Below are 27,863 nucleotides of genomic sequence, written 5' to 3' on the forward strand. Positions count from 1 at the left end.
CCAAGAACGCATATTGAGATGGACTTATTGTGATCCTAGGCATCTATTCAAGTGACTGTATATTTTATTATGCCGTTGCAGTTAGGTGTTATGGCATGGTAGTCCAGAGTCTTGTCCAAAGGAAGCACTTTCGTTCCAGCCTTGGCTAACACACACAGACCAATCAATGCCGATCCTCTCTAGTAGCTGCCCATGATGTATGGTCGACCTTTTGGAGGGGCAGCCGTCTTGACAGGACCCACCGGATAAGAGAATGCACGTGCTGATAGGACCAGATAACTTTTTTTTCCATCCCCAGGAAAGTGCTACGGATTCTCAATGTATTTGTATTGATGTTTTCCCCAAATGGGTTGAAAGTAATTTTCCTGTCCTCTCTCTCGTTCTCTCCCCAGTCATCTACTTCAAGTCTCAACTGGACCAGGAGCTTTGAGCAGAGAGGAGAGAAGAGGTTTTTATTTTCTTTTTTTCCCTACCATGGGTAGCTCTCGTGTCTTTGTGAGGGGGCTGCCCCCAACCATCAATGAATCCGACTTCCGCAAGCACTTCTCCAGAGGTCATATTACGGATATCAAAATAATACCCAACCGTCGCCTGGGATTTGTAGGATATGCATCGCCCGAAGAGGCAAGACAGGCTGTCAAGCTATTCAACAAGTCCTTCATACGGATGAGTAAGATTTCGGTCGAGCTTGCGAAACCCGTATCCGATCCTTCCCTCACCAAGACCAAGCATAACAGCTACAACACCACACATCCAACTGCCATATCAAACAAGCCTGTTTCGGAGTCGGGCAATGAGCAAGATTCGCAAGCTAATGAGAAGAAACGGAAACGAGATGTAGTGGATGAGTCGAATCCCAAGTTTCAGGAGTATCTCAATGTCATGCAGCATGCGAAGAACTCGGCGAATCTTGTGCACGGCATGGACGTGGATGGTTTGACCATCAACACTCCTACTACTGCCGACCAGCCCAAGGTCGATGGTGGCGAGTCTGATGATGAGTACGAAGTCGTTCCAGAAAGGCCGGCCAAGCGAGTATCACGCCAAACAGACCAAACAGCAGCGTCGATGCCTTCCCATCCTTCGACGGCTAAGGAAACACCTACAGATATTGTACCTGCTCCTGTTACTGACGACGGTTCTACACAACAAATGGAAGTTGACGAGTCCAACGAGCCGGCCGCGACCACTGTTCCCGCTACTGACGACGAGTGGCTGAGGAACAGGACCAATCGATTGCTTGATTTGGTTGGTGATGACGATATCAGCCCAGAACTCTTGGCTCCATCACAAGCTGGGCGTCAAGAACCACAAAAACAGCAGACGGAACCTGCCGCCCCTCCCGCACAGGCTTCCGCCGAAGTTGATGAAGGGCCGGAACCCATACCAGAGCCTCAGGCGTCCGGCGCAAAAGATACGTTGCAAACAATACGTGAGACGCGTCGCCTTTTCTTGAGGAACATCGCCTATACCGCAACTGAGGACGACCTTAAAGCGTACCTGGAACCTTTCGGGGGCATCGAAGAGGTAAGGACATCCCAATTTTCTTTACTCGAATTTCATTATTCGCATGATGAACCTCTGATAGGGACAGCTTATACCTTATGGGTATTTGATGATATTCCGGAGCCAGTATTTTAGTAGATGCATTGGAGTCTGATCGTCGAAATTCTTATTGAATCTTTTACTTTGCCGTTGGTGATAATTCATTCCCGCTAACGTCAAATTTGATCAGGTCCACATTCCAGCAGATCGTTCTTCTGCAAATAACAAGGGACTCGCGTTTGTCTCATTCGCGGAGTCCGACTCTGCCGTGGCGGCGTTCCAGGCCATTGACGGGGCTACCTTTCAGGGAAGACTTCTTCATGTGCTTCCCGCTTCACGCAAGCGCGATCACAACTTGGATGAGTTTGCTCTGTCAAAGCTGCCGCTCAAGACGCAGGCCAAGATCCGGAAGAAGGCTCAAGCGTCGACATCCAAGTTTAACTGGTCCACCCTTTACATGAGCCAGGATGCGGTCAATACTTCGGTTGCCGATCGTCTTGGTGTCTCCAAATCCGAACTTCTCGATCCTACGAGTGCGGATGCTGGCGTGAAGCAAGCTTTGGCTGAGGCATCGACCATTAATGATACCAAGGCTTACTTCCTCTCCCAAGGCATCGATTTGAACAGCTTCAAGTCAACTCAGAGAGGTGACACAGTCATTTTGGTCAAGGGCTTTGCCTATGGAACGTCTCCACAGGAGCTCCGAGAACTCTTTGAGCAGCATGGCCAAGTTCTGAAGGTGTTGATGCCTCCTACTGGAACCATTGCCATTGTGCAATTCGCGCACGCAAATGAGGGTAAGCAGGCGTTTGCGAAGCTCGCGTATCGTAGACTCAAGGATTCTATATTGTTTCTAGAGAAAGGCCCGAAGGTGCTGTTCACTGAGCAACAGCTGTCTGACAAAGCCAGTGGTGAAGCGAACAAGGAGAAACTGTCGGCCTCGGAGCTTCTTGATCGCGATGACAAGAGCGAGCCTGAAAGCAGCACTTTGTTCATCAAGGGGCTCAACTTTGCCACAAGAACGCCAGACTTGGTGGAATGTTTTGGCAAGTTGGACGGTTTCAGATCGGCCAATGTCAAGACAAAAACCGATGCTACGAGGGGAGTCCTGAGTATGGGCTTCGGCTTCATAGAGATGGCAAGCAAAGAAGCTGCCGAGGCTGCCATGAAGGCTATGGACGGCTATGAACTGCAGGGCCATAAGCTTCAAGTGCGCCTGTCGCATCGGGGACACGACGCCGCCGAGGAGCAGCGGCGAGCTGACAATGCTAAGAAATTGGCAAACCAACACAGCAAAGTACTGATCAAGAATGTCCCCTTCCAGGCCACGAAGAAGGACATGAGGTCACTCTTCTCGAGCTATGGCCAACTGCGGGCGGTTCGCCTGCCCAAGAACATGAACTCGCGATCACGTGGATACGCTTTCGTCGAGTTCACCAGTCCAAGCGAAGCACAGAATGCGGTCGCAGCACTTCAGGACACCCATTTATTGGGAAGACGATTGGTGATTCAATACGCCGAAGCTGATACTATTGATCCAGAAATGGAAATAGAAAAGATGCAAAAGAAGATGGCGGGCCAGGTGAACAAAGTCCGTTTGCAGCAGCTCACCGGACAAGATCGCAAGAAGATCACACTCGAAGGCGAGGACGAGGACGGCGAAGTCTGAAGCAAGTGTGTCTATACTTATGCATCGCTGGGCTAATTTTGTCGAGCTTGCAAGGGCATGGCCACGTTCGTTCTCTTACCTTGGTAAGGGCATGGTTCATGGCGTATTTATCCCTTGTGCAGGGGGCGTGAATCGGAAGCCGTTCCTTGAACCAGAATAACGGAATTGACAAGGGCTGGCCCCTCCTGCGGGTCACATCCCATCCCACTCATCGCCCCCTCGCTCGCCCTTTCTGGCTACTTCAGTACACATGTACCAGAAGTCCCAGACACCTGCTCAACTGTATGTGTACATCATCAAACCAACATTCCGCTCCGCCGCCAGTATAGCGATTTGGCTCCTGCCGGGCTGGTCGGTATCGTCAAATTGAGCATTCTTGGGTAAGACTGTTGTTGTCTCTTCTCTCCGATGATGTCCATCCTGGTCTTGTTACGTGCCAACCGGAACAGCTCCCCCTCCCCATAGCTACTTGGTCTTCATCATGGTGGCGCGTGTACTATTCGGAGCTTTCCTCGAGACTCCCTTGATAACTCCTTTGTGGGGTCGCTAGGGTGTGCGTTTGTTAGCAGGCAATAATTGCTATTTTCCTCGATAGCCTATGTACATAGGGAAGACCGAGTCAAGTCACCTACTCTACAGTCCAGACCTCTTATAAGCTGTGTGACCTTCTTCCTCCATGCCTGAGATATGCTCGGGAAACCGACCTGGTTCATAACAATTAGTGACATCTTTGCCACGGCCATTCCTTTCTACATATCTGATCCCGTTTCCCAGCGTTCTTGACCTGTCTCAAGGCATTCATCTGAATTCTCAGTTCTTTCATGAAGCATTCTTCTTGTCTTCAGGTGCTTGACTTACAACAAAGCCCATAATGGAGCACCGAAGACCAGCACTCCCCCTTCAAAGGTATTCGTCTAGTGGTGACTACCCATTTGACAGCCATCACGAAGCGATACAGCCTTCAAGGACCCCCCTAGGCGAATCCACGGGCAACGCTCAGCCGCAGAACATTGCTGCTTTGGCATTGTGCCATCAAGGATCGTTGGTTTTCACGCCTCCAGTTCAACACATCCCGACGCCACCTATTCTCCCAACACAGTCCGTTACTTCAGCATACGGAACTAGCTTGCGGGCTAGGCGGTCGTTCCATCGAGATGTATCGCTGCGGGACTCTTCGATGGCTCACTCAAGAGGTGGCCGAAACCCTATCTACGCGTGGAAGCATTTCCACGACTATCGTACCAAGGTGGCCCAGAAAGAAAGAGAAGGTGACGACCCAAAGTGGCCTATGTATCTCGAAGATGCGTTCCTTGACGGTAAGTCAGCTGAAGAATCATTTTCTAAGTAAGGGTATGCACGCACCCGGACAAGCGGCTAACTCGGGCACCAGCAATCCTTCTTGTACCGATAATGGGCAGGCAAAAGTACAGTTCAAAGGGCACCTTGTATGGACGTAATATGTTAATCAGCGAATACCTGTGGATATGCCACTGGGTACTCTTCCCACCAGGTCCCGGGGAGATAGTTCCCGTGGGCAAGGACCGTGAGAAAGGACCTGATCGCCCGGCTCACCCGAAGTACCGGACAAGAAAGCAGGTTTCAAGTCACATCCAAGTGTTGAAGGGGTTCTTCACAACACTTCCCGTCTGTGAGTAAATCAAAGTACCAATTGAAGCCTCGTATGTGACTGATAGCGTGTTGCATTGCAGTCCATTTCTTCTTCCCGCGGAAGAACGACGAGAAAGACGAAGACCGGCGGCCCTTGAAAGAAGAGGAAGGCGAGACCAAGTCGTTTAAAAACAACCGCGTCCTTATTGCACTAGCGGAGGGGCGTTTACCAGAGGAGCGGCCAAATTACTCTTACTTTGGCCGTCTGCTCGCAGCCGATTCGGAAGTCTTCCTCCGTCCAAAAACATGCCATATCTACACATCCCACTCCGAACTCACTTTGAGCGAGGATTGCCGGAAAGCGTTCACTGCGGATGGGACGTGCCTGAATGCCGATGCCTACGGTCCCGATGGCACCCGGCTCGAGTCCCAAGGCGACTTCCCGCATCTGGAAAAGAACAGCAACAAGAACACCAAGCGTGACGTACACCGCGGCGGCCGGGATGAGCCTCGCACCTACTTGCTCCATGAGTACACCGAGTCTCTCACACAGACCGAGTCCAGCTCTGTTCGGGATATCTCATCCAAGTGGGACCATCGCTTCCCCGAATTGCGAGACAAGCTCATGACAGCTCTCGACGACACACATCCCTCGCATGAGCAGACGGCGCGATGCGTCATGGGGCCCTGCGACATCATCCACATGGAGGTGGTTCTGGTCCTTCATGGTACAAGCCAATTCCCTGTAGGCACCAACCTAGATGGGAGAGTCGAGTTCAATATCAGCCGTCCGGAGCTCGCCAACCACGTGTGGCGTTCCTCAACTTGTGTCGTCAAGCCTCTGGAGTTATACCTTGACGCGGTAGAGCCTCCGTTTTGGGATCATATGGACACATGCCGTCCTTCGCGCCGCGGCAACGCTCGCGACACGATCGAGGTCGACTTCCCGGCTACGAGCTGGGCTAATACATTCTGTCGGTTGGCCAAATATGTGTCGGCAGAGCGAGAGAGGAAACAGGGGGAAAGGGGCAGCGAGTCAAAACCCAAGAGGGAAGGCGGCGGCAGCAGCAAGGGCTCAAAACTCCCTACGCCATTCGATATGCTAGAGCAGATCGCCATGTACCAAGAAATCTGGTCGGCGCCCAACGACGGCGCAAGTGACCCTAACTGGACACGTCGTTCCGTGGTGCTCTGGACCTTTTCGAACGTACGCGCCAAGGTTGAGGAGACCAAGGGCAAGCAGTCGAAGGATCAGTCGAGGGTAACAGCTGGGACGACTTGGCGGTTCCTGTCGAAGCTGGATCCCATGTCCCAGTACCACCAGCAGCGAGCATACTTGCCCGGCACTCCCAACGTCTCAAGGAATAGCATTATGTCTCCGGACCCGGGCTGTCAGCACCACCTGGGTGCCGTGATGCACGAGAACTTCGGCTCTACCTACGACGTGACGAGCCTCGCCCTCCCAAGTCACCAGCAGCAGCCACACGCCCACCTGGCCAGCATTAACATGATCGACAGCTTCTCCAACGGCCTGGCCACGCCGCCGCCCACCGCCTGTCTTCCTTCCAACAGCTACGCCTCCCAGAGCAGCTGCTTCGACACCGCCACCATTGCGAGCACGGACAGCCTGCAGCTGCATCTGAGCTTCGCGGCGTCGGATGGCTCTGTGGGTACCGGCGGAGCAGCAGATCCAACGACCGATTCGTTCCTTTCGGGCATCGGCGTGCCCGTGAGCGCTTCGTTCGATGACTCCTGGCCTGCAACGGCGAACGTATCTGGAGCAGACTCCCTGCAGGGCCTCGATGCTCCGCATTGGGCCACGACGTCGTTCGATGGCAGCCAGCATCATAACAGCCTTGGCGGCTGGTCGATGAGTGCGGACGACATGGCGTCGATGGACAGTCACGCATGGAATTCTGCTGCGAGCCAGCAGCAGCATCACGACGGGTCTCGCGATAACACGCCCTGGCACGAAGGGAAGGATACATTATGGGCTACGCAGGGCTCGTCAATTCAGCAAGGGGGCTTGGCTGTGCCGAGTACAGGCACTTTACACACAGATACCTGGGCGGCAGCATCCGGATCTACTAGCCACGACCAACAGCAGTCGTGGGCGATTCCCCAACAACAGCAACAGCAAACTCTCACGGACGAGGTCGGTAGGCCCATGTCGATAAGAAGCATGAGCAGCACTGGCACCAACTCCAACAGCTTGTGGGACGAAGAGCCTCTTGGGTCGCAGCTAGAGACACAGCAGGACGATCAGCAGCAATTCCACCATACGTTCTCTTCGTCTGGTACACCAACAGTCACGATCAAGGATGAGGAACAGCAGCAGCAGAGTCGACAGCATAACGATATTTACGCCCCCGTAGACCAACGGCAACACGATATCCTGGCTGCTACCAGAGGCCGCAAACGCACACGGGAGCCAGAGGATGATAACAGTAGCACCTGCAGCGGTAGCGGCGGGAGCAGCCACGGCGCCGGCTATGGTGGCAGCAGCAACAACAACGAGTACAACGAAGGTGGCAGCAATGGCTACGCCATGCACCCGTCCATGCGCAGGAAGCTAGTGCACCGGCCAGCAGTCGGAGTCACGGTCGAGGACGGGGATCATCACCACCACCATCAAAAGGCACCACTACCCCCGTTCATGTCATAAGACACTTGGATTGTTTCTTTCACTCGAAATCAGATAGCGCCTTCGGAGTCATTTCTTATTCTTTTCACACTGGCATCAGTACCAAGTTTACATTCATCATGACCACACAACACACACACACACACACAATGGCACACCTCGGTCTGTCATTACCCAATGACGTTCAAGCTCACCCAGCAGCTGCATCTTGCAGTCCATGTCTCTCTCTACTCTATGCGAAGCGGGGTGGCAGGCACACAAGCAAGCAAGCAAACATAGAAGCGAGGGACTCGGAAAAGAGAAATCCTAGGTGAACTGCATAAGCGAGCAGCTGTTAGGGGTGTGTGGATGCGGCCTCTAGGTGTACGAAAACTGTTGACTTTGGCGTTCAAAGGGATCGGTGGGATGGCACACTCTTTTCATTGCCAGGTCCAGGGGTTTACGGTTCATAATATGATACTACTACTACTATCCCTACTCGGCATCTACATGCATACATGGATGGGAAACGAGCGGGGCGGAGACTGGGTGAGGGGGGCTCAGGAAAGAGTATCGATCGATCCTTTTTGTCTTTCTTCGCGAGTTCCCCGGCGAACGGATGGCGTCAATTGGAATGGGAAGTGCGTTGGGGGTGTCTGGCCTGGGCCCCCCTTGATGGGGCTCGACGACATCGAATTATGATGATGGTACTTAAGGTCTATTTTGGAATTTCGCTTCTTCCTCTCGTTCATCCACTTTACGTACAGCAACTCTACTTGGGGGCGGGGTACGAAGGTCGGTTCTTTCTTTTGTTGCTAATACTACTACTACGACTGGTGTACGTATACATGGACTGGATGAAGTATGTTGTTAATGCCGGGGGAGTGTGTTGTTTGCTACCCAGACCTAGGTGAAGGGCGATGACGGAGTTTGGGACCGAAAACTATACGGGCGGAATGGGAATGGGGTGGGGGCATCTCTGTGTATGTTGGTTTACTGCTTTCTTCCTTTCCGTTACGAGTATAAAGTGGTTCTACTTTGCGAAGTGGTGGTGTGGTCACTGAAAAGAAGAAGAATGTACGAATTTATTATTATCATCATCGCTTAAAGGAGCTTCAGGGGGGGCAAGATGTTTGGGTCGCAAGAAAAACCTCTCTCTTTCTCTCACATCTCTCATACACTCTCTCGGTCTCTTCTGGTCTCTAGGGGAGGGCAAAGGCGCCAGGCGCTTAATCAAGTATGGTACCTTGTGAATAATCAATCGGGGCTGAACGGCATATCGCATCTCGTCATGCATTCCAAAAGGACTGGGCCATATATATAGCAGCACTCTAACCTAAGCGCCGACCAACAGCATCAACGTGACCCCCCTCTTTGATCGTCTATTTCTTTACCAGGGTGCTCTTGAGATAGATTACTTGGCTATTTCTCGCCCCATCCGTCAAGGCAGGTGGGATGTAACATCGGCCTCGTTGATCAAGAAGCCGACTGCATGTTCGGATTCCATGCACGATGCAACTCGCATGCAGCAGCTCAGATCATTCAGCATGGCCATATGTTTGTTCGGGAAACCGACATCATCCCTCCGTGCGTCCTTCGTTACCACAAGCCTCGTTCAACATGCAGCTGGTTGTTTGCAACCATGGCACAGATCGACTTTGTAGTGCGACTTCGCAGTTGCGTAACTGAACATCGCCCCCAAAGGATGGATGGATGGATGGATGGACGGGGTTGGGCGTCTTTTTCGGGCCGTGGGCCCGGCCTTTTCCCGCTGTCCGTCCAGCTTTCTTTCTCTGTATCTGGTTCTGCCACGGCAGCAAGTCGTGGATTCGCTAACTTATGCCCAATCCAAGTCGCTGTTGCTTGCTTGTGCCAATTAAGGAGGAGTTTGTGTGTGGATATTCTGGCTACGAGTGAACAGACACGGATGGGGGAAACCTGCGTTGCGGGAGAGAAAGCAAAGCAGATATTCGCGACCCTTGTCCGTCAGATTTGACGCCCAGACACCCGCTGGCTGGCTGCTTGCACAGTATGTAGGTACTGGCAGGAGGGAAAAGTCCCGAAAAGAAGAAGAAGTTTGCTGCGTTTTGTATGCAGGTACTTACATGTCGGCTTTGTTTGAAAGGGGCTGAGGATTGGATGGGTGGCTGATGGCGGTAGTTGGGGGGAAGAACATTGAGGCAATCGTGGATGAGGTCGCCCCATGGTAGTAGCGCTTCGATGTCGCAATCGCCAGGAAATCTTCCGATGATTCCGTCATGTCATGTACTTACTCCGTATGCAGAGGAAGGAGGATCCACGGGGATGGATAAGTATGGATGGCATCAATTTTTCATCCCTTGCACGGTCGACTAGCACAGCATACCGGGTGGACAGCGAGCCAGCTAATGAGAGACACAATGACCATGTTGTGCCACATTGGACGTTACCCATTCTGGAGGATCTGCGAAACAATTGACGCCAGGCCGAAATCCCTTGTGCAAATCGGCCTCTGCTGCGCTTTTCTCCTCCTTTTCCCTTTCCTTTGCTGTGTTCAGGTGGACGGTGTTCGTATCTTAATCCCCAGCGCCCCACGCAAATCGTCTCAAGTCTTTCGTTTCTGGTTTCGCGCCGGATAAGGTTACGTTGGACAGGGGTGGAAGCACATGACAAATGGCTGGTGCTACCTCCAGATGATTTGACATATCGTATTGCGTGCGCCCTTTCTGAACCGTCATTCGCTGCTACAGCGCTGCTACAGCGCTGCCACAGCTTGGTAGGCGCCAGGAGCCGCGCGCCGAGCGAAAGGGCATTGTCTTCTGGTGATGTCCCATTGCTCACCCAAGAATCGATACCAACTGGTTCAGCGGTTGACGTGCTCCATGTTCCACGGGATCGGGCATTGGTCCGCAACGATCCACGGAGATCAGCCATCTGAAATGGAGACACCGGATGATTCTTTATTTTATTTATTTCATACATACCTGGAATCTCTGGGGAAAAACGCTCCAGCATGTTAAGCATCGGTGAAACAAGAAGTGCAGCAGCCAACATCAGACGAAGACTCCGCGGCCACTCAACCGAGCACTCCACTTCGCGATGGAGGGACGAGAGAAGATGCAACACTGATAAGTGGACTTCGGGTTTCCCAACTTGGCAATGCTATCGCAACAATCAAAGCGAGCTAGTCTCGGGAGGTACGTGCTGATTGCTGCCTCGGCAATTACTGTTCTTAGCTGGATGTTATTAATCACAACTCTGGTGGTGTCGTACACACTTTACTTGCTCTAGTGCATCAGGTACCGATATGCTGGGTCAAGAGCCATCGCATCATAAACCCGTGTCTGTCATTCTTCAATTCAATTCGGCATGTGGGCAACTTCGTGATTCATTTGTCGTTGGTCTGTTTGCCCCGGCAATTAGAGGAGGTCGCATTTTGTTTCGGTGGCGCTGCAAAAGCCAAGACGATAGCCAGGGGTCAATGGGTTATACACCGCAAGGGTCTCCCGTTCATAGGATGAACCCAACATAAGAAAATATGCAAGAAGCAAACAGCTGCACAAAAGGCCGCAATCCAGCGGATGGGTCTATGTGATATGAAAACCATGATCAAGTTCCCGGGGCAGAGCAGGGCTTGATGATATGTAGACCGCGGCAGACCGGGTGCTGCTGCCTTTGGTTCAAGTCATGACAGCCGACAAGTCTATCTTTACCGGGTAATGCAGGTGCAGACAGTACAGGGCAAGCAGATCGCAACCATTAGGATGGTCTGCACTCTATCCCACTGCAGGGGAATGGCTCCACAGACACGGCCGCTAGACAAGACGTGCGGCGCGCCAATATGTCTCGTACGAATCCCACATATATGGGTGGCCAGGCTAACTCCTGACTTGGCTCCTTTCAATAGATGCACATGCGGCGAAAGAAACGATCTGCAGTGGAGCTTTTCACGATCCAAGCATGAGAAGAAGAAGAAAAAAAAAGGAAAAAAAAAATTTAGCAAGACGAGAAGAGAGGAAGAGGTAGAATGGAGTTGCCGGGAAGTTTGCTTGCTCCGCCAAGACGGCGCCAACAGAACCAAGCAGAGAAGAGCAAGCGTCTGCAGGCAGGCAAACCTGCTGCACTGCGGCTAAGTCATATCGTTCATGGCCCGAGGTAGATTCGGGCGGTCGTCGGCGCAAAGGCCGAGCAGGTGTCAACATATAGATTTTGTGACGCGGCAAGAAACAGGCGCTACGATGAAAGGTATCGTCGTCGGTCTATCATCTGCCTACAGTGGCATCACGGTCAAACGAGGCCTCTGGCAACTGGGACTGGAGGTAAATTAACATGGTCTCAAGAGGTGGCTAGCTGCCGCAGAGTCGTTGACGCTGCAGCCATTCAATCCCACTCGGCCAGTAGCGAGCAGGCAAGCAGGCAAGTGCTCTCGAGGGGGCGTTACGGCCAATAGATACAAGCCCACATTGACTGGATGGCAAGCACCCAAAGAGGAAAGAAGGTGCCAGGGAGAAACACCAAAGTGGGGCGGTAGGCGGGTTGGAAAAAGAGCCTCCTTCCAGGTCTTTGCGGGTGGTGTACCGTGTGGCGGCTAAGCGAGAGCAAGCTTCACTGGAGTCGAAGTACCACACCCTATCAATCCGGCCGAAGCGGTACTTTTCAGCGCCTGCCCGTGTGGTTACGTGCATATTCTCGAACACCGCCAGCTGCCCCGTGCTTCAAAGGACTTGTTTAGATCTCATTATCATGCCCTTGCAGATGACACACTCTAGCCTGATCCGGCCTGGGAGCCGCCCGTAGTCGGTTTTGATGGGATGAGATCGACCTCGGGCTCTTGGCTCCTGGCAATTGGGCCCCTCTCCCTGTTTGCCCTCCCCCGTCTCGCGTTGCCGCCGCCCCACAAGTGCCAGTGCCAGTGCCAGCTCCACTGAGCGGGGCCATTGTCGAGTACCCCCAGGAGAGCAACGACTTCTCGACCCCCCCGACCTCGACAGCGACAAAGAGACAAGGAGACAAGCTCGACTGCTCGAGTCCTGTAGCCGGCAGCAACCCGGAAGCTCCTTCGATAGCCGCATGAATCTCTATCGACCCGGGCCACCCTGGTCACGCCCCGTCCTCAGGTCCCCAGCAAAAAGAGGCTAGAAACAATCTCGTCCAGTCGCCTCCATCGTCGTCCGATATCCTATTGCAACCTTTGCAGGGGCTGTTCCACACCATCACTTCTCTGACAGTTCTTCTCACTCTGCCAATGTTCTGTCTTCTGCCATCCCGTCCGTACATGTAAGTACAGTAGCTCGACACCGTGGCCCGAAATACATGTGGCTAAATAAGGCCCATGGCTCCATAATCCGACTGTGCGTCCCCGCCCACGGGATTATTGGGTAGGAATCGAGAACTCTGCGCGTGTAAATCATAAAGAGGGGCCACAAACAAGAGTCATCTCCGCCTAAGCTTTGAGTAGGGCTCCTCCCGTACAGGAATACAACACTGTAATACCAAAGGGTCATCCATCATATTGACAGGGCCAGAACCATATCGGCCGGGCATTTTGAGTAGAAAGATCTCACGAGGTGTCAAAACAAAGAAACATCTCCCTCACCTTTCTTCCTCATCTACCACAGCTTCCAGGCATCAAACTACCATCTATCCCGCCTCCAGCTTTGTTCTGCCTCGGCCAGCCTGCCTCCTGCCCGACATCTAGACCTCCCCGACCCCGCCCGCCCAAGGCCTCATTCACCCGGTCCTCACCTTGTCCTCACGGCCAGATCACCCGCCCGCATTGTTCGCCAGTACGGCCTTTGTCCCGCCACTTCGCACAAAAATGCTGTAGTCGAACAAAGGATTTCTTCTTCTATTTCTTTTCGTGATTCAGCTTGGTCTGACCTTGAACGCTGTGCGTGTTATTCCGCTGGGCGACATTTTTTAACATAATTCTGGTTTGCACACATCAAGCTGTTGCAGCCTTCTCTATTGTTTGATTCTCTCATTAGATTCTCAAAGAAAAAACAATCCTTGGACGGATAAACAAACCCATTCTCTACGAGAAAAAAGTGGTCAACACAAATACACCTACACCTCAGCGTCCGATTTCTGTTTTCGGGCACGACTTTGATACTTCAACCATTCTCAACACCTCTTCTCGCAGGCAAGAAGAATTTCCTTCGACTTACATCTGGAACAAAACTTCGACACAGATTCCCATTCAGAAAGACAAGACCTGGTCTCAACCGACATTGTCAACATGTCTTTCTTCAACTTCACTCATGTCTTGGTGCTGCTCACCCTGGTTCGAGCTGCCATCAGCCACTCTTGGATCGAGCAAGTCTTCCGAATGAACTCGGATGGCTCGTTTGCCGACAACCCCGGTTACGCCCTTGGCTACATGCCTCGCACTCCTGATTTCTCCGATGAGAATGTCCAGAACAAGATTATCGATCCTAAATCAAACCCTCCTGTCTGCCGCCAGTTCAGTCAGGGTGACTACCTCAACTCCAACTACGGCCCTCTCCAGGCTGCTGCTGGCGACTATGTCGCTCTGACGTACCAGGAGAACGGCCACACCACCGACCCTGAACTCACTTCGCGCCCCTACCGTGGCGGTCTCACTCACGTCTACGGTACCCTGCAGCAGAAGGCTGGCGACAAGCTGAACGATGTTCAGAAGTGGAATGCCGACCAGACTGGAGGTAACAAGAAGGGCAAGCTGTTGGCAACTCACTACTTCGATGACGGCCAATGCTATCAGGATAGGGGTGCTGCCGGTCCCCAATTCCCCATCTTCATGGAGCGCAAAGGCAAGTATGGTCTCGGGTCTCTCAACTGTCAAACGGATGTACAGCTGCCCCAGGACTTGCCTGAATCCGGTATTTACACCATGTACTGGGTCTGGGACTGGCCTCAGAAGCCAAACGAGGTGGGCTACGTCCCCGAAATGTACACCAGCTGCATTGAGATCAAGCTTGGACCCGCCTCTACCAAGGCCAGTTCCCTGAAGCAAGGCATCAAGTTCGCCAAGCAAGGCAAGGTCGATAACATGGGTATCGCATCCCAAGTCAACCGTATGATTGAGGCTGCTACCCTTGGCACCGGCACAGCATCTCCCCCTCCTTACACTGGCCCTACCGCCGGCAGTGGTGATAGTCCCGTTGCTTCTGCTTCTGCTCCTGCCCCTACCCCCACCGGCAATGGGTCTTCTATGCCCTCTCCCACTGGCGCCAATGGCATCAAGACTGTTACCGTCACTGCCGATCCTACCACGGTTACCCAGTACAAGACGGTCACGGCTGGTAACGGCAACCAACAGACAGGTCCCGCCACGGCCTCGACGCTCCAGACTTCCGTTAAGACCGGAAGCTCCGCTGCTGCACCGACCAACAATGTGCCCATCGCTTCCGTCACACCCTTCCTCAAGGTCCGAGCCACGGGCAAGGCCCGAAGGGATGCTTCGGCCCAGTAAAGGCACCTCGCGGCCTACCTTTCACCTACACTGTACTATTTTTTCCGCAGTACATCTTCTTCTCCTTCAATTTTCTATGTTCCAAAGGACCACTGCACGAATAGAGTTAGGCGACGATTGGTCACCGAGGAGAGCCTAGGGCTGTTTTTCTTTTTACCACTTGGTAAAGCCCGATGGCAATTATGACAATGATTTTGGCACGACGAGGGGGAACGAACAGGAATTAGGGCCCAAGGGAAAGGCACAACGGAAAGGCGTTCTATTTGAGAAAAGGGGGAAAGAGATACCCATTTTTGCTTTTGAGGAACGGTTCATTGCATTGCATTGGTACGACTTGCACAAAAGGGGAATCGGCGTTCAGGTACAAAACAAGAATCGGACAGTACATAGTTCATGGTTGGCACCCTTTGCGCACCCATTCATCCAGCCGAGCTGGTCTAGGCGGCAATTCATTCAGTGGAAATATAAGGAACATTCTGCACACTTCTGGCTCCTTTCATTCTGTGTCTGTGATGTGTTCATTCATACCCGCGCGACACTTACTCACACCTACCCAGAGACTCTCTTTCCTACTTACTGTACAAGAGCCATGTAATGTTGCAGTAGTATAACCACCACCACCTCATGCCCCCTCGGTAACTCACTTGGGGCCGGTTTTCATGGCACCTCCCTAAGCATTTGTTAAGTACTACGACAGCGCCGGTTTCCACACGCATGTCCCACGATTACGGTTTTCAGCCCAGATCTTCCAGCCCGCCGCAGGCGTGCAGACCGACTGCCCTACCCAGCCGTTTTGGACTCGGTCCAGGACCTGGGGCTGTCTTGCGTTACGTTCTGTTTAAGCACTATGAATCGAGTTAAAAACTACCAAAACTATCATATGACTACGATCACCTTGCTTGGTTTACTTATAGCCGCAGTCACCATGTTGGTTGCGTTCGACAGGAAGAGGTGTAATCCCTATCGCATCATCGCATCGTCACACCGTCACATCATCGCATCGTCGCATTATCACATTATCGCATCATCGTAACGATAATCATACTAAGACAACCAACCGCATCTAAAATACCCCAGATCCTGAGCCCATCGTAAACTGCACCTTCATAGGAGGGAGGGCAACTAAATGTACCTGACCTGACCTGACCTGACCTGACCTGTCCTTTCCTGACAAAACGAGTCAGAACGCCATTGAAGATGCAGTTCGCCAAGTCCGTCCTGTTCATCGCCTTCATCATGGGCGTCGCTCATGCTGCTGCCTTGGCCGAAGATGGTCAGTTAGTCCCTTCCCTTTTAATCTCATCTCACTGTGACTTCTGTACACACACACACACACACACACACACACACACACACACGTTTCATAATTCCTCTCGGCCTAGACATCAAGAGTCGGAGACCAAATGGAGCTTATCTATAACATTCCAAACCCCAGTTGCCGAGTCCCATGTCATGAAGCGGAAGAGCGACGCCGGCCTGAGTCTCGCCGCCATGAATCTACCCCTCGAGGGGCGAGCGTGCACCGGCAGTTGCAAGTGTGCCAAAGGGACCCCGATGGGGCTGTACTGCGGGACGTGTAAGTGTTTTCCCTCCTCTCACCCTTTTTCTCCTGTATACCCCTAATCGGGGGCAAATATACTACTGCTGAACTGGCACCTCCCCTCTTCTTCGCAATATCCAGGCAATCAGGTTCCCTTTTCAGCGAGTGGCTTTGACGGTCAGATATTCCAGTAAGTCCCCTTCCTATATTCCTCTCCCTTGTTCCAGGTGGGAAGCAAGGCTGCATGCTCAAACTCAAACTTTCCTGCTCTCGCGTGACAGATGCAACCCGAAAGGAGGCTGCTGCAGCTGGGGCCAGTCCAGTCGCTGCGCCGGCTCCGGCGCCCAAGGCGGGACACGCTGTCCCGAGTAGAAAGCCGAAGGAGGAAAGGGGCTTATGTACACCCCCCTTGTTCTTCTACCAAGGTTGCCACTTATGGCTCGGCTGTCGAGCCTGTCTTTTCGAGCAGTGTTGTATGTTGTTGCGGTAATTGGGCTCAACGATTTTGCTCGAAACGTTCTTCTCGGGGAACATTACTATTCGTTATTTGGCTACACAAGCAAAGTTGCTAACCAAATTCCAACGTCCACTATGACCTGTTCCGCTCTAGATACTAGGCAAAAATTCGAAATGAGAGCAAGTACTTATGCAGCATGGGAATGACATGCGATTGGACTCGGCAGAAAACCCAAAAGGCGGCCTTATCTCTCCGTATCCAACACCTCTTGGCCCCTGGGTCCCGCAGAGATCTCCTATTCCTTCTCTTTGGTTTTTCAGATGGCATCGCATCCTCCACATCCAAATTCTGGACTATAGAAGGCCCTGGTATTGCACCAGCACCCTGGCAGTTTCCATAGCAGCCTCGTCTACCCCTTCCCTCAGCTACGTACCCCCACGACCCCGAACGTCTCCCGCCTCCTCCGGCACATATCCCGGATCTCCGTCTCGCTCCCGAACAGCACACTGACAAAGACGCGGTCCTCTCCCGCAAAGTCCGGCTCCGAGTGCACAGGGGAGTCGTCCTGCCCCCACGAAAACCGGATCACCTGGCCGCGCTCCACCTCACACTCCTCGCACCCTCCGAGGGCTTCTGCGAGCTCGGCCCGCCCTTGTGGCTCATCAAGCCCCATGCGGCTCTTGACATCAGCGAGGGCAGCATCCACCGCTGGTTGGCCGGGAGCTAGCACGCGCGTCGCGGGCCCCAGCAGCGTGACGGCGTACTTGGAATGCGGCAGCGGTTGTTCCGCTCTGCCTGAAGACTCTCCTCCTTCTTCGGTTTCGACTGAGCCCGAGCAGGAGCAAGTGAACATGCGCCCGTCGCGGTGCCAGCGCGGCACCACGTACTCCTCCGAGGGCTCGAACATGCGCGCGACGAGCCAGCAAGCCTGGGTGGTCAGAGGCTTGTCCGGGGAAGCGGCCCCAGCAAGGCAGTCCTGTTGGGCGTGGTCGAGGAAGCGGCGGAGGACGGCGGTCAGACGGGCCGCGCTGCCGTCAGAGTTGGAGGTTATACACGCCGCTACGGACGTCGAGAGAGTTGCAGCTTCGAAGGGCCCGTAGAAGCTGTAGACTTTTTCCTGGGCGATGCGAGTTAAGAGTTCTGACGTTGGCTTGGCTGCGGTAGGTGTTGATAGGAGCTCAGATGGGAATATGACAAGGGGGTCTGGCCTTGTCGTCGTCGCAGTTGTTGTCGTCATGATGAGCGGTACTTGTGGTGGTAAAGCTAATTATGGATGGATCGGATCGGTTTTTCGAGACTCTGTCTGGTTTACCCCAGGCTTTATTGGACGAAAAACCGAATTTCAATCGGATATCCTCTTATGAAATGACAGTGCCAGCCCTGTCATCTGAATACGGTTTCAGCTGGTGGGACAAGACAGTGACTAGAGAACAGACGAGCGTCACTATCCTATGATCTTCTGATGTACCACACGTATGATTTGGAGTGACTCAGGTCTGTTTCGGGTGTGGAAAGTTGATTGGTCAAAATGCTACCTACTTGGCAATGGATGCAGCAGCCGATCCAACTTACTGCCGCCCTGACTCAACCTCCGTGTCCTCGCCAGAGACCAAGACATGCCGTTGGTCTTTGGCTGCATCATTCACCAGTTTCAGAGACACCTCTTGGCCGCTGCCGAGCACTTCGTACCGGACCTGGGCGGTCCGCGCCAGCTTGCCCGGGCCCGCCGGCCCCGCGGTCCGCATCTGCTCCACGATGTACTCGTCGCGCAGCCCCGTGGCCGTGTCCGCCAGCAGCTGCAGGGTGTTAACCTCCCGCCAGGTCCGCACGCCGTTGGTCCGCCGGCCGTGCACCAAGAGGCCGAAGGGGATCAGGGCGGCCGTGAAGGCGCTGAGGAGCCCGCACAGCAGGAGCAGGGGCACGTACGTCATCCGGTACGCCTCGCGCGTCATGGTCGCCCTCACGGCATGGGTGGGAGCAGCATTGTTGTTGTCGTCGCCTTCGAGGTGGCTGCTGCTGCTGCTGCTGCTGCTCGTGTTCGCGTGGCGGGTCTCGTAGACCAGACGTTCGATCTCGCCAGCTGCGTACAGCAGGTTCGTCATGCTCGTGCGGTAGTCCAGACAGATACGGACGCTGCAGCTGTCGGTCTTGTACCCATGAGTCGCGGGATCCTTTAGTATGGCCGTCTCCGCCAGGGCCGGACCCAGCCCCGGCTGGCCGCCCCTCGAGGTGGGGGATCGGTAGTTCAGGGCCAACTGCCAGTCGGCGATCAGCCACTCCATGGCCTCCTGCCTCCCGGTCCACGCTATGTCCTCCTGCCGCCAGCTCAGGTCCCGGTTTCGACGCAGCGCCGCGACGCCGAACTCGCGCTGGAGATGGCACCGGAAGCCCCAGCTGCTCATCACCCCCTTCGTGCCCTGGTACCGGAAGGAGGTCATGTTCTGGGCGGTGTAGGTGATGGTGCCGTAGGGCGAGGAATCGGTCTCGTTGGACTCGTCGAAGCGCATCATGTGCATAAAGTAGGTCTCGTTGTAGTTGTAGTTGAAGGCCAGCCAGCTCTCAAAGTCGACCCACTCGTTGCTCACCGCGTCCAGCTGGCCCGCGTACCAGGACTGGAACAAGTCCTTCTCGTCCACGATGGTGGACGCCGTGACCTGGTTGTACGCGAACTTGGTCACGCTGACCCGGTCGTTGGGCGCGGCGTCGCAGTGGATCGAGACCCGGTACGCCGGCACGCCTTCGAGCCGCGTCATGTTGGGCGACAGCTGGTCCAGCGAAGCCCTCGTCGCGTTGATGCCGACGTAGGTGCCGTCGCTGCCGAGCCTGCCCGCCGAGCCGGCAAAGGCGACGTCGGAGAGCATCGACGTGGCCTGGCTCATGAACTTGACGCGCTGGGCCGTCGTGAAGGGGTACACGTGCATGGACCGGTCCGCCGCAGCGGTGCTGTCCCCCGACCCGAGAAAAGACGGCAGCCCCGTCACGAGCGCTCGCACGGAGACGGGCGAGTCCAGCACGTCGCTGACCGAGTGGGCCTCGTACGCGACCACGTTGCCGAAGCACGTCTGCGCCACGGCCGAGAGCAGGACCAGCAGGCCGAGCAGGACCATCTTGGGCCGGCCGCTGCGCACGAGGCTCGTCAGCTTGACGGGGCTGTAGGAGCCCGTGTCGGTGTGGCTGGCCTCGACGAGGGCGGCCAGCGGCAGGGCCGTCGTCGAGCCGTCGTTGAGGACCGTGACGCGCGTGACGGAGAACCAGTACCAGTTCACGGCGACCAGGACCAGCGGCGCGAGCAGCGCGCTGCAGACGAAGTCGACGGCCTTGGCCTGGACCAGCGTCAGGCGGCCCCCCCAGCGGCCGGGAGTCGAGCCCGTAGTTGTGGCGGATGGCAGAGCCGGCCCGGGCGAGCCATATGATGAGGCCGATGGATGGGACCAGGACCAACAGTGTCGTCACTGCGGCGTAGTAGTACGATTGAATAGGGGCAGGGGCAGGGGCAGGTGTAGGGGTAGACAGTCTGGGCTTGGCCTCGTGGGATGAGTGCCCGTCCTGCACCTCGACCCCCTCGAGTAGGGAGTCCGCCGCCACAGAAGGCCGCCGCTGCTGAAAAGAATACATTACTAGCGCCTTGCTAGAAACAGATTAAAACACATTGGGTATTCTCTTTAATTTCGCACATGGTGTTGTGTGACGTGAGCTTGGCCGTCTTATAAGTGCTGATGACCCTTGCCCGGTCTGTGGGGGGGACAGTCTAACAGGTTCTATAAATACCCCCTTTTACCATACTATACTACTAGACTATGCTTGGTCCTTTTCGTCTTTGAACCTATCTGAGATCCTGGTTGGTCCTTTTGGTCTCTAAATGCTGCAGACTGTCAGCATGCGGCTGTGCAGAGTGGGCTGACAGGCGCGCCAACCCACATCTGTGACCCCCCTGCCATGTGTCTTTCGGTGGTAATCCCACCTGGTCGTTCGTCGCTACTGGTTTAAGCCATTGCTAAGGATGCCGAACCTGGTGGCTTTCTATGAAGCTGGGCTTTCCAGCGGGTTCATGTAATCTTAAGAGTTGGCCGGATCCTGGATCCTGACCGGAATACACAATCCACACACCAAACTGGGGGTGATGCAGGCAGGTGCCCAAGCGACAAACATAAAACGATCGAGCCATGTTTTTCATTTCGCGTCGTACATGGTCTATCTGGTGAGGATGCAACGTGAGGTAGCCTCCGAGCCAAGCCGTCGTCGCTTTACTGCACTGCAGCAAGTGAGCAACTACCTGGCTAGGCCAGGCTAGCTTACATGAACTTGGAAGCCAGAGACAGCAGGCCGCCGGACGACGAGCCGCCAGCGTCTCCGCCCTTGCTCTTCATGTACATCTTGAGGGCCAGCTCGCCAGCCTGCATGATGGTGGACTCCTTGCTTGCGTCGCCCGAGACCTTGCCCTGCGAGGCCTTTTGGTCGAAGAGCTGTATGATGCCAAGATCAGGAGAGCGTCAGCTTGCTTTTCCTATCAATCCGCAGTGGGCTATGCCCGTGAAATGGTGACGGAGGGAGTCTGTAAGAAAAGGGTTGTCATTGCATACCTTGCTGGCTTCAGCCATGGCCTGGCCGAGGAATGCACTCTGGCTGTTGCCCTCCTACGCATGGAGTAAGTATAAGATCCCGATTGCATTCCAAAACAAGCGCGTCTACTTACCTGTGTGTTGCCACTGGCACCGCCGGTGAACATCTTCAGCGCCTGCATGGCCGCTGCCTTGCCCAAGCTCTGGTCGTCGCCTTCGCAACCATCATCGTCGCCCTTGTAGTGCTTCTGGTGCTGCTTGACCGCATCTGTTCACGATAGGGTGTGCGTATGGTTAGAACAACGGGGTCCCTTCTATAATAATAATACACCAGCAGGGGCTAGGTATATAGGTCTTCATCTTTTGTCGGATGGGAGGGCATCGGCATGATAACGTACCATCTTCGTCGACCTCCTGGTCCTTCAAGCTCTGCCTCTTCTGGTTCAGAGCGCCGAGGAGGGTGGTGAAGAGGCTGGGGTCCGCCGACTCGCCCACGGAGCGGCTAGCGTGTTCGGCGGCGCCGGAGAAGTCGTCATCCTCGGCGCCGTAGCCGCCGGCGGGGTAGGAGCCTCCGTGTGTCACTGTGGAAAGTTGGGGTTCGCCGGGTTAGTCAGTGCATTCTTTGGCTGAGTACCTGTCTCGGTCGGGAATCCGCTCTGTCGGAGGCTGGACGGGGACACGGGGACGTACTGTTGCCGCCGAAATCTGTATAAGTCGGGCGTTGTGTCAGGTCAGCCTAGTCCAGTTCCGCGGCTTGTTGGCGTGCCGTGTGTTCCGTGTCTGTGATTCTAAGGGGTCTCCGGAAGACAGCCAAGCAATGCGGGGGGCTAGCGGCGGTGGTGTGTGTATTGCTTACCTTGGCGTCTCTCACCACCGTTGTCTCCACCGGAATACGACATTTTGGCTTCTTAAGAGTATGTAAATGAGTGAGAATACCGATGGTTTCTTTTTTTTTTCTTCGTCAATGTGTGTAGAGTAGTTCACAACCAGAAGTTTACTTCTTTTGGGGAAAACGAACGACTCACGCAAAAGAGGGACGACGTGTTGTTTCCAGTTGCTTTGCTGGCAAACCCGCCCGCCCACTCTGCGTCATGGGCCCCGCTGCGACTTGAAACTCTGTTGAAGCAGCAATCCCTGCCTGCATACATAGAACAGGACCCTCGCCGGCTAGGCCTGCTCGCCTCTTCTGGAACAGCGACCATTGCAGCGCATGTGGGTTGTCGTGCGGGACGAATTTAATTGAAACTAAACCAACATAAGTCTAAAGACGATAACCTTGAAGAAGCGTGTTTTAAGAGTGCTAAGCATATTGTGTCTTCACCCAGAGCCAGGGGTTGGCCCAAACCCGTGCAGTCGGGTCATGCGGCGCGGCTTCACATATTCAACATGAAGGATGTACCTCCATACCACTAGCACGAGAATCGTGTCCGAGTTGCCCAAGTCATCTGATCTCGTACGGTTGATCGATTCAAGCCGACCACACCCGTACCTACATGTACACAACATGGCATCAATGACAGCTTTGGATTGGTGTAAATTTGCGTGTAACATTGTTATTGTGTGATGTGTTCCATTGCAACACAGCAGTGCCTGTTTCCAACGACGTACGTCTTGTAGCTAGCGCAATGTCTAAAGGTGGTGGTATAATAAGAATTCCGGTTGTGTTTCCTCCTCTCCTGAGCGTCAACACTATTTGGCGTGCTTTGTGATCGTGCTCGACATTCTCTGGTTCAATCGTGCCCTGAGGCGTAGCTGGCGGCACTGAATGACCGGTCAAAGCCTCTCCGTGACCAAGATAGATATCTCTTCTGTCCCTCGCTCCTCCAGGTCACTCGTGTATCCGACGCTGTGCGCCTACTCCATCGTCATCCAGATAAGACCCATGAATATGGTGAGCACAGTGACGATAATCAAGGTGGTGAAGCCCTCCACGCCGATACCGGGAGCCTCAGCAATGGTGAAATCGGCCACGATGCCCTGAGTGAAGTTGGCCTCGGCGCCGGCCAGGGCGATGGCGGTGGAGTTGCCGCACTGCGCGTTCAGGGTCTTGTCGAGCGTCAGGGGAGGCAGGAGAACAGCAGCCTGGTCGACCATGCCGGACATCTGGTCGGTGCCGAAGGGGCCGGAGCGCAGAAAGGCGGCGCGGTAGGTCGAGTTCTTGCCAATGATGGTCAAGTTGGCTATCCGCGAGTACTCGGCGCACGAGACGACGGTGGGCACGAAACCGCCAGCTTGGCCGCCGGCAGGGGCACCGCCGCCACCGCCGGGTGCTTGTCGTGCAGCAAGCCCATCCACAATATCCACCGACTCGGCCGCGACTTGCAGGCTCAGAAGCGAGAGCAGGAGGTAGAACAGGGTGACGGGTGTGAAAGCCATTGTGTCGTCGGGATTGCTGTCCTGCCTGTTCGGACTGGATGAATACAGAGTCTGGTGACGGATGCGAGTTTATAAGCCTTTCGATTTGGTGTTGAATAGCCGCCGTGGATGAAAGATGGGGCGTGCAGAGGGAGAATGATTGGCCAGCCAAGAAAATTAGAAGAGATCACCAAAGGATTAGTTGGCAGTAGTGGAAAACTCCGCAATCGACTCAGTCGTATCGGTAGGAGGATTAAAAAAAGAAATGAAGATGAAAAAAGGGCAAACTTGAGCGAGTGACCCGGATCGTTGAGAATAGAGAGAGAGGGAGGAGGAAGGAGGGAGAAAGAGAGCAGGGCAGCGGGAGAAAAGTACGAGTTTCACGATGATGCCTCACCCATGAAGGGGACGAACATACGACCAGACAGAGACAGGCAGGGTGTGTCTGCAGCGCACGGCAAGCAGGCCTTCCAGCCCGCATGGCCCCGCTGGCTCGCTGGCTGGCGCTGGGGGCGAGGGATTTGGGGGAGCTGGCTCAAACATGGCCAGCACACGGGCTCGAAATGGTACTCGCCATGATGTTTTCCGGTTGTTGGAGTGCCGTCTGAAGCATCGATCAGGCACGCAAGGCACGGCGGCTGGCAGGGGTACTTGCTTGCTTTTAGTGAGATCCGGCGCTGCCATTGGTTGTGCTGGGCTGTTGCTGAGGCCCCTGGCCCCGTCCTAGCCGTCTCGACATCTTGGCTTTGTGTCAAAAAAAACCCTACCAGTCCCCCAGCGCGTTATTGCCGGGCCCCACCAACCCATCCCAAGTCCCCTCAAGTGCCTCCAAATGCCCCCAAAGCATCTCAAGTTGCAGCAGGCACTGTACATAGGCTGTAGCGTTGTAGCACCTCGCTCGTTCTGCCTGCGAAAGCACACCAAGGCACGTGTGTCGCGATCGCATCTGGGTCTATTTCGGGTCAGTGTCAATTGGCAGCAAGAGATAGGACCACCAAAAAAGTTGAGACGAAGGGCACGATGCGGAGATATAAGCTTATGCTGGAAATCGGGACATTGTTTCTGCCAGCCAAAGGCAGCTCCCAAAAGTCGGCCGGACTCAATGGACTGATGGATACATACCAGAGACATTCTGCAGTGGCAGTCCCTGATCAACATGGCCATCTCCCCTTCTGGCCAGCTGACTTCATAACGCAGTTTCAGCTCTCTGGAGGCTTGATTCGACCAACATCAATAAATAACCTCATCGTCATCGATAGGATCATGAACATGGCCATCGAATCGACCGACTCAGCCGGTGACTGACTCGGTGTCAATAAACGATCCAAAAGAGGCATGCATTTTGGCCATGACGAACCTGGCCTGCCAGTGTTGCTTTCTGCAGCGGGAAATCAATCACCTTGCCGTGCTGCAGTGCATCGGTTGGGTTAGGATGCAATGCAATGCGACCTGACCGCTGGACCGTCGAATGACTGATTACATGTACCTAGTTAGTGGTTGGCCCGCCCGGGTGGGTGGCATGCTACCGAAAGTGGTGATTGGAGGTCTTTTACATAGAGTAGCATCAGACTTGTGCACTGCATCTAAACCAACCACGCCACCACCTTCTCTCGTCTATGCATGAATCGTCTGACTGGCGCGCGTAGGTAGGCGAAGGACGATTCCCTTCTTCACAGAAAAGAAGCCGAAGTCAGTCTTCTAGAACGATGGAGGCAAGCAGGCCAAAGTGCATCCCGCACATTCGTTCAACCTCGGCACCTGCTTACCCCAACTCATGGGCCGCTTCTCCCCCGCATGTACAACCGCACAACTGGGACATCCGGTAAGCAAACATGCCTGCCTACACTACTTGGCCACCTGCGTAGCCGCAAATCTCGGTATATGGCATTGCTGTTGCCGGTAGTAGCAAAGCAAGCAGAGTAGGAATAATCCCAAGCTATCATATTAAGTACCAAGAAGCCCTCGTAGTTGAGGTGCACAACAACATGACATCTCCAAGCCACCCGCTCTCCTACAATGACTACCCGCTGCCTCAGATCAGACTCTCTCACCACCCGGCCTCGGCGCCCGTCCCCACCCCGGTGATCCTCGTCATCCTTAACCGGCCCGAGGCCAACAATGCCTTCACCGACACCATGGTGACGTCGCTGGTGACGGCCTTCGACCTGCTGTCCATGGACCCGCGCGTCAAGGCCATCGTCTTCACCGGCGGCGACCCGCGGAACCGCATCTTCTGCCCGGGCATGGACCTCGACGGGGCGTCCAAGAGCACCTCATCACCACCACCGTCTTCTTCTCTTGGACCCGAAGACTTAGCGAAGCGGCGCGAGGCCCACCGCGACGGCGGCGCCCAGGTCAGCCTCGCCATCCACCGGTGCCAGAAGCCCGTCATCGCCGCGCTGAACGGGCACGCCGTCGGCGTCGGCATCACCATGACGCTGGCGTGCGCGGCGCGGGTCACGCACGCGGGCGCCAAGATCGGCTTCGTCTTCGCCCGGCGCGGCATCAACATGGAGGCCTGCTCCTCCTTCTTCCTGCCGCGGATCCTGGGCGCCGGCCGGGCCCTGACGCTCGTCACCACGGGCGCGACCTACGCCGCCTGGGGCCCGGCCGTCCGCGACCTGTTCGCCGCGGTCCTCGACGAGCCGGCCGAGGTCCTGCCCCGCGCCTTGGGGCTGGCCGAGGAGATCGCGGGCAAGACCAGCGCCGTCGCGACTAAGGCCATGCGCGACATGCTCTACCAGGGCCCCGCGACGCCCGGGGAGGCGGAGCGCCTCGAGAGCCGCGTCTTCTTCGACCTGTTCCGCGGGGCTGACGCCCGCGAGGGTATCCGGTCTTTCCTCGAGAAGAGGGAGCCGCGGTTCGAGGCTCGCTGGGAGACCGACAGGCCCGCCGTGTGGCCCTGCTGGGAGGGGAAGAAGGCCGTGACGTCGGAGACGACAGCAGAGGACAGCGGTGGTTTGATGGGCTGGGTCAAGAGTAAACTCTGGGTCCCCTGTCTTTTTGCCTGGTTCTTCATCCGAACCTGTGAGAACACGATTGTTTTTTTCTTGGCTTTTCTTCCCTTGGGTGCTGAGTATTCTTATCTACCCTCACCATGTATTTGTAAGCAGGGGGTTGACGGGAGGGCTATCCAGGTAGCAGCTGCACGAGTTGAGTAGCTGCTATCTGTGTGTGTAAGTCTGGTAAGTCGACGGGAAACCCGTTGCTAGGATCTAGTAATAGTTGCCTTGTAAATCGTCCAATCAGTTGCATTAATACGGACATGAATGTATGACTAGAGTGATGGGCTACTGCTAGTATAGAAGTTCGTTCCCTCACATCCTACAAGTCAATATCGTGCCCCTCGAGGCTAGGATGCCCTTGCCTTATCTTGTAATATTAATTGCGTAGGCCCATGCCAGATTGACAGCATCGGTGCAGGAGGTCTCCGCATCAACGGTGTTGTCGACGCTGGCGAGCCATGTTACCATACCATGGGGGTGGCGAAACCTGGTTGCTTGTGTCTGAGGTTCACCAGTTAGTTTCGTTATTCTTCAGCAGTCCGACATGCCGTTCGACTGATCGGTTCTCGGGGGGTGTTCTCTTCGCCAGAAACCTTTTGCGGAAGACGTCGACGAAGATGGGCGCGTTGACCACAAAGCACGTCGTATGCCCAGAGGGCGGGGGCAGATACGTTATTATACAGTTCATGAGTTTGATTCGCGTTATGCTTCGGTCTCTTTCCTCTTCAGTTCTTTGAGGTAAAATAGTTTTTGCCAGGGGTTGTCGTGTTTGTATGTAGCTTATCGATTTAATGGAGTAGTCGGCGTCAAGGCTGGAGGCAGCCATAATGAAGACACTGGCACATAGCACCACGGCAATGCCAGTCTTCTTGACCCAGTGCATCCGCGCTTGGCGGAGTAGCTTTTCGGATCAAGAGTCACCTCCTCGGGTCGCTACAAGGTCATCAGTTAAAGGAGGGGCGCAAGGCATAACCGTAACTTGCTGGGATAGGGACAATCGCAATACATATATTCATAGAGATGTCCAGGACCAGAACAGCAATGTATAACCCCAGAGTATGTAAACCATA

General features: G+C 54.6%; 9 protein-coding genes across 9 annotated transcripts; 5 read left to right on the forward strand and 4 right to left on the reverse strand.

The window, feature by feature from the left end:
* Nucleotides 1–474: 474 nt before the first annotated feature.
* Nucleotides 475–3,214, forward strand: PG986_003115 (multiple RNA-binding domain protein; the record flags this gene model as incomplete). Its single annotated transcript, XM_066839337.1, has 2 exons — nt 475–1,527; nt 1,736–3,214. 2 exons carry the CDS (start codon nt 475–477, stop codon nt 3,212–3,214), a joined length of 2,532 nt encoding a protein of 843 aa, XP_066704401.1.
* Nucleotides 3,215–4,085: 871 nt separating this feature from the next.
* On the forward strand, nt 4,086–7,487 carry PG986_003116 (uncharacterized protein; the record flags this gene model as incomplete). The annotated part of the gene is made up of 3 exons (XM_066839338.1): nt 4,086–4,530; nt 4,605–4,858; nt 4,947–7,487. 3 exons carry the CDS (start codon nt 4,086–4,088, stop codon nt 7,485–7,487), a joined length of 3,240 nt encoding a protein of 1,079 aa, XP_066704402.1.
* A 6,175-nt stretch (nt 7,488–13,662) lies between these two features.
* Nucleotides 13,663–14,877, forward strand: PG986_003117 (uncharacterized protein; the record flags this gene model as incomplete). Its single annotated transcript, XM_066839339.1, has 1 exon — nt 13,663–14,877. One exon carries the CDS (start codon nt 13,663–13,665, stop codon nt 14,875–14,877), a length of 1,215 nt encoding a protein of 404 aa, XP_066704403.1.
* A 1,197-nt stretch (nt 14,878–16,074) lies between these two features.
* On the forward strand, nt 16,075–16,789 carry PG986_003118 (uncharacterized protein; the record flags this gene model as incomplete). Its single annotated transcript, XM_066839340.1, has 4 exons — nt 16,075–16,150; nt 16,313–16,453; nt 16,559–16,607; nt 16,699–16,789. 4 exons carry the CDS (start codon nt 16,075–16,077, stop codon nt 16,787–16,789), a joined length of 357 nt encoding a protein of 118 aa, XP_066704404.1.
* Nucleotides 16,790–17,295: 506 nt separating this feature from the next.
* PG986_003119 (uncharacterized protein) lies at nt 17,296–18,111 on the reverse strand (the record flags this gene model as incomplete). The annotated part of the gene is made up of 1 exon (XM_066839341.1): nt 17,296–18,111. The coding sequence occupies one exon, from the start codon at nt 18,109–18,111 to the stop codon at nt 17,296–17,298; it is 816 nt and encodes a 271-aa protein (XP_066704405.1).
* Nucleotides 18,112–18,442: 331 nt separating this feature from the next.
* PG986_003120 (uncharacterized protein) lies at nt 18,443–20,489 on the reverse strand (the record flags this gene model as incomplete). The annotated part of the gene is made up of 2 exons (XM_066839342.1): nt 18,443–20,197; nt 20,307–20,489. 2 exons carry the CDS (start codon nt 20,487–20,489, stop codon nt 18,443–18,445), a joined length of 1,938 nt encoding a protein of 645 aa, XP_066704406.1.
* A 677-nt stretch (nt 20,490–21,166) lies between these two features.
* PG986_003121 (uncharacterized protein) lies at nt 21,167–22,332 on the reverse strand (the record flags this gene model as incomplete). The annotated part of the gene is made up of 5 exons (XM_066839343.1): nt 21,167–21,337; nt 21,455–21,508; nt 21,568–21,701; nt 21,832–22,014; nt 22,290–22,332. The coding sequence occupies 5 exons, from the start codon at nt 22,330–22,332 to the stop codon at nt 21,167–21,169; spliced, it is 585 nt and encodes a 194-aa protein (XP_066704407.1).
* Nucleotides 22,333–23,287: 955 nt separating this feature from the next.
* PG986_003122 (uncharacterized protein) lies at nt 23,288–23,809 on the reverse strand (the record flags this gene model as incomplete). The annotated part of the gene is made up of 1 exon (XM_066839344.1): nt 23,288–23,809. The coding sequence occupies one exon, from the start codon at nt 23,807–23,809 to the stop codon at nt 23,288–23,290; it is 522 nt and encodes a 173-aa protein (XP_066704408.1).
* A 1,964-nt stretch (nt 23,810–25,773) lies between these two features.
* On the forward strand, nt 25,774–27,745 carry PG986_003123 (enoyl-CoA hydratase; the record flags this gene model as incomplete). The annotated part of the gene is made up of 2 exons (XM_066839345.1): nt 25,774–26,767; nt 27,711–27,745. 2 exons carry the CDS (start codon nt 25,774–25,776, stop codon nt 27,743–27,745), a joined length of 1,029 nt encoding a protein of 342 aa, XP_066704409.1.
* Between the last annotated feature and the right edge of the window lie 118 nt (nt 27,746–27,863).

The sequence above is a fragment of the Apiospora aurea genome (genome assembly GCF_038362705.1).
Source record: "Apiospora aurea strain CBS 24483 chromosome Unknown utg000002l_segment0_segment0, whole genome shotgun sequence".
Taxonomy (NCBI): domain Eukaryota; kingdom Fungi; phylum Ascomycota; class Sordariomycetes; order Amphisphaeriales; family Apiosporaceae; genus Apiospora; species Apiospora aurea.